This window comes from Nannospalax galili, unplaced genomic scaffold (genome assembly GCF_000622305.1).
Source record: "Nannospalax galili isolate Female #2095 unplaced genomic scaffold, S.galili_v1.0 scaffold1082, whole genome shotgun sequence".
Classification (NCBI taxonomy): domain Eukaryota; kingdom Metazoa; phylum Chordata; class Mammalia; order Rodentia; family Spalacidae; genus Nannospalax; species Nannospalax galili.
Window position 1 is genome coordinate 623388 of NW_008348580.1, and position 4844 is coordinate 628231.

General features: G+C 49.3%; 1 protein-coding gene across 4 annotated transcripts in view; it reads left to right on the forward strand.

Moving 5' to 3' along the window:
- Positions 1 to 3768: 3768 nt before the first annotated feature.
- Mllt3 (MLLT3 super elongation complex subunit) overlaps positions 3769 to 4844 on the forward strand; it is a 357726-nt gene continuing 356650 nt past the window's right edge. The window contains exon 1 of one of the 4 annotated variants that reach the window (XM_008845527.3): positions 3769 to 4045. In XM_008845527.3, the coding sequence (XP_008843749.1) occupies positions 4034 to 4045 (12 nt within the window). In that variant the 5' untranslated portion in view covers positions 3769 to 4033. Of the gene's footprint in view, positions 4046 to 4308; positions 4480 to 4515; positions 4680 to 4745; positions 4763 to 4844 lie in introns of those variants that run through there. The other 3 variants (XM_017801213.2, XM_008845528.3, XM_029569596.1) reach the window with 3 other exon arrangements.

Below are 4844 nucleotides of genomic sequence, written 5' to 3' on the forward strand. Positions count from 1 at the left end.
GGGGGGTGTTACAGATCAAACCTAGGGCTCCCTGTGTGCTAGGTGGCTCTACCAACTAAGTGACATTCCCTGACCCCTGTCCTTCTTACTAGATGTACATCACACAAAAATACACCATTATGGGAAAAATCCTTAGTTATTCTGAATGTAATGCTTGTGAAATGTCTGTTTACTCTCTGTCCTATTATCTAGTACTTTCCCAACAGCCCTAACCCTTACCACATAAATTCATACAGCAAACGATGGGCAATGGTTAATTTTTATTGATTTGATTGAGTTTCTGCTCCAATAATATGCCACAAAGAATCATATAAAATCTGTTTTAGGGTGCTTTATAACACCCCAATTACACTTGAAATATCTTTTTGCTCTGGTAGCAACCTCTAAATCAGCCTCAAGCTCTAAACTAGCACAACAATGAAAGGAAATGGCTGGAGATCAAGTCAGTGGTGATATGGAGGTGGCAATGCAGGGTGAAAACCCGACATAGACTCTGTCCTCTTTGATTTTTCATAATTTTTATTTGACATGACATCAATCACTTTTCTGTTCCTTAAACTAACACAGTGGTTTTTCATATTGTGCTATACATTATAGTATGAATTTTGGTAAGATAATTACTATTCAGATAGATGCATTTATCACTCATCACCTTTATTTTAATTACTGCTATTATTGTTTGGTTAGCATTTAAATTTGTTTTAAAAATCTGTCTTCAGGGGGCTGGAGAGATGGTTCAGAAGTTAAGAGCACTGGCTGCTCTTGCAGAGGACCCAGGTTCTGTTCCCAGCACCCACATGGTGGCTAACAGTTGCTGGTATCTCCAGTTCTAGGGGATCTGACATCCTCCGGCATTGCACAACCTCGGTGCACTTACATACATGCAGGCACTACACTCACACAAAATAAAAATAAAATATTTAAATCTGTCTTCAGTATATTTTCTTGCTTTTTCTTTTCCTTTTTTTGAGGGTGGGGGTGGAGGGAGACTAGGCCTCATGTAACCCAGGCTTGCTATACAGCTGAGATTGGCCTTGAAATCTAAATCTTTTTGCCTCAGCCTCCCAAGAGCTGGGATCACAGGACTGAGCCACCACACCAGCTCCTTTCAGTGCATTTTCTATACAGATTGTCAAGTACTGAAAAGGTGGTTTTCCACATTTATATCTCAAACTGTGCCACAGGACTGAGCCACCACACCAGCTCCTTTCAGTGCATTTTCTATACAGATTGTCAAGTACTGAAAAGGTGGTTTTCCACATTTATATCTCAAACTGTGAAGAGCTCCAGGATAACTGCACAGGAAATACATTTGTTTTCATTGCTTTGAACAATCAACTGATTAAAACAGCTACAAACATATTGAAAAGCACAAATTCCTTCGTTCAAAGTTGAACCTAGAGTAGTATTCTGGTTGTCTTTTTGTCATAAAGAGGTCATGTAAGGACTTCCGTGGAAGGGCTCTAGGCGCCATCTACTGACACATTTAAAATCTCCAGTGTCTACAGATTAAGAATTACCAATGTTGGGTGTTGGGGTTTTAAAGCATTCTTTGAGAAAGGAGGGGTATTGGGGAAAGACAGATTCTATGGTTTATTTGTGATTGCCAGAATAGACCAGAACTCAGTAGATATGTAATAAAAAAGAGATCAGTCCCTCACACAAGGAGGTAGACAAACAGAAAAGTTAGCAAAACTCTGAAATCAATGCAAATTTGTTTTCCACTGGCATTCTAAGCCACACACAGTAGCAATGGTGGTTACTGCTCGGTAGAAATGACTTTACCAATGACACATTCCGATAATCTTCGGCTTCTATTGTCATCATTAGAAAGCAAGTTCTCTGCAACTTGATTAATGGAAAGTTTGATAATGTCAGCAGGTATAGCCACCCTTCATGCAGATACCACACCGAACCTGTCTCTGTATATGTGAACTTACTGTCCCTCTCCCCCAGATACACACGTATCACAAGATAACATGCCCGTATGCACTTGGTTGAAAAAAATCTAAGTTCTTGGACTTGGATCGAAATGTTTCCTCCTCAGACACTTTCTTCTGTATGTGCCGAATCCTATAGAAGGATGGAAAGGATTAAGGTTCTCAAGTGAAATCTTTTTGTCTGTAACTGGGAGAGAGGGAGTATCAGTTTTTGGAGAACCACACTACTTGAGTTGGCAGCTTGCTGGTTTGAAGAGTAAGGTTGGATGGGAAGAGGTCCATCTGATTTCTAACATCTGTGAGCATCGGTTCACATGATCGGTGAGGACCTGGGATGCCCCAGTCAACCTCCTTCCGGCTTTTCTACTGTTTTCTTGGCCAGGGCCAAGATAATTTTGTGTCTCAAGGAATGAGAAAAAGAGGAAAGCAAAAAAGTCGAGTCAGAAAGAGAAAGAGGCAAAAAGGCACGGAGAAAAGGAAAGAATCTGGGAATTGAAGGGTGATGAACAAATGATAGTCCTGAAGACAATCGCCACCAAAACAATTCAAGAAAGCAGTAAGAGCTAGGAAGATACTGGGACCTTTATTTAAAGAAACAGTCACACCCACCTTTCATTTTCATATCACGGATCTAGATCTTATCCATTTCCTTTTAAAAAGCTGTCTAGTTTCTAGAGGAAGCTAGTCATTCTTTCTTGCACCCCACGCGCGGTTCACAGTTCTGTCCACGGCCACTGAGAAAATACAATCGGAGTTGGAACATTTGTAGGAGACTGTAACTGGCTGCCACTTGGGAGTCTACATGGATTAGTACCCAGAGATGGATTATGTTGGCTGTCGCCAATATGCCTAGATTTTAATACAATTTATGCACATTACAGTCAGCATTAACTTTATCTGCTATTTTAAGGCTCCCAGGACAGGATGTACGTCCTTATAGGACAGTGCTCACGTTCTGATGCAACCCAGCAGTCGGTAGCCGCGGAGGCCTCAGGGACAAACTACTCCGAGCCTGACTCCCTAGGGTCTGCACCCTGGCACTCGCAGGTGTCTCGCCTACACCTGAGCTCGGCTTTGTGAAGCTTCGCAGCTCCAGATGACCGATTTGGGAGGCTAGGAAGGAAACCGCATACTTGTTTCTTGTTCATTTCACTTAAACGTATTCCGTGGCGGTGGTTGTGGCCCGGGGGAAGGAGGGTGGGGTGGGCGGGTCCCTGGGAGTTGAGGGAGAAAGGGCCACTGGATTGGCGCGGGCTCTTCAGTCCCAGCGGTTGCTATTTTGATGCTTGGTTTTCGTCGGGTAAATTTCTCTGGCGCTGTTTAAGTAAGTTTGTTTGGCTGTGCGTTCTGGCCGTTTCAGCACAAAACCACAAAAATACGTGGTGGAAAGTAAAAAGCCAAGCCCACTCTCCTTTCCCGAACGTGCTCTCTACCGCCAAAGACTTGATTTAACACCCCTTCTACGACTGCTGGGGGCTCTAGGCAGTGGCTCCATTCCAACAGTTTTAATCCGTTTTTTATTGTAGAGCGAACGGAGTTTACACAGGGGCCGGAATGGCTCCCCAGCTCGCGCTCTCCTGTCGTGTCAGTCCACCCCCCCCCCCCAAAGAACCTGTTACTTTAAGCCAGCCGTTCTAGGGTGGCGCTGCAGGCCGCCGGGGTTTCGGGAGGCAGCCTCTAATTGGCTGTTTCCAGCTCCCCCTCTCGCTTGCTCGGCCTCCCCGCGTGCTCCGCCCCGCCCGAGCGCCGTGCCTCCGCCCCCTGAGGCTCGGAGCCGGGGTGTCAGGCGCCACGGCGCATGCTCGGGACTCATCCTCGGGCCCTGGAGCTGCTGCTGCTGCTGCTCCTGCTGTTGCTGCTGCTGCTGCTACTGCTGCTGCTGCTGCTGTTGCTGCTTTTGCTTTTGGGGCTGAGTTTAATAAGCCAACGAGCGCAGGCGGGGAGGGGGTGTGAAAGGCAGAGAATGTCCGCCATCTACCCTCTGCTCCCGGGCCCGCTCTCACTCATATCAGCCTCTTCATGAATTACAGCTGAAGGGGGGCGGGGGAGGGGGTTAGCACACAACACCCCGGCAAATCTCCGGGTCCCCAGGCATGGCTAGCTCGGTAAGTACTTGCAAGATGATGATAATGATGATGATGATGATGATGATGATGATGATGATGATAATGATGATAATAAAAGATCCCCCCCACCCCCGCCCTGCGCCGCTGTAGCCCAGATAGCGCCAGCGCTAGCGGTTCCAATTAAAGGTTGGTTCGGCTGGCAAAGAGCTGCCGGCGCTCCCTCAGCCGGGCTCCCCCCCCCACTCCCCGGCGCGCGCGCAGTCTCGCACACTCGCCGCCACCCCCCCTCCCGCCTCGCCTCTTTGCAATCACCAGAAGCGCACTCACCCTCGTTCTCGCTCACACACACGCTGGAAGGAGGCGGATAATAACAGCCATATTTCAGCTCGGCCGCTGCCGGGAGCTGCGGGCACGGGCCGGAGACGCGGCGTGCAACCTCTGCGGCCGCACCTCCGCCGGGTGCCGCTACGATGGTGCGTGGTCCGCGGCCCGCCTCGCCTCTTTGCAATCACCAGAAGCGCACTCACCCTCGTTCTCGCTCACACACACGCTGGAAGGAGGCGGATAATAACAGCCATATTTCAGCTCGGCCGCTGCCGGGAGCTGCGGGCACGGGCCGGAGACGCGGCGTGCAACCTCTGCGGCCGCACCTCCGCCGGGTGCCGCTACGATGGTGCGTGGTCCGCGGCGCGCGTGCTAGCCTGAGTGAGGGCTGACAGCCCCGGGGCTGCTCTCAACTTTGCCCAGGCGCCTGGGGTGCGCGAACGGGGGTCGAGGCGGGGGGTCGGCGGCTGTCCGCCCGCAGCCTCCGAGTCTGCGGCTCCGGGCGTTCGGGGGC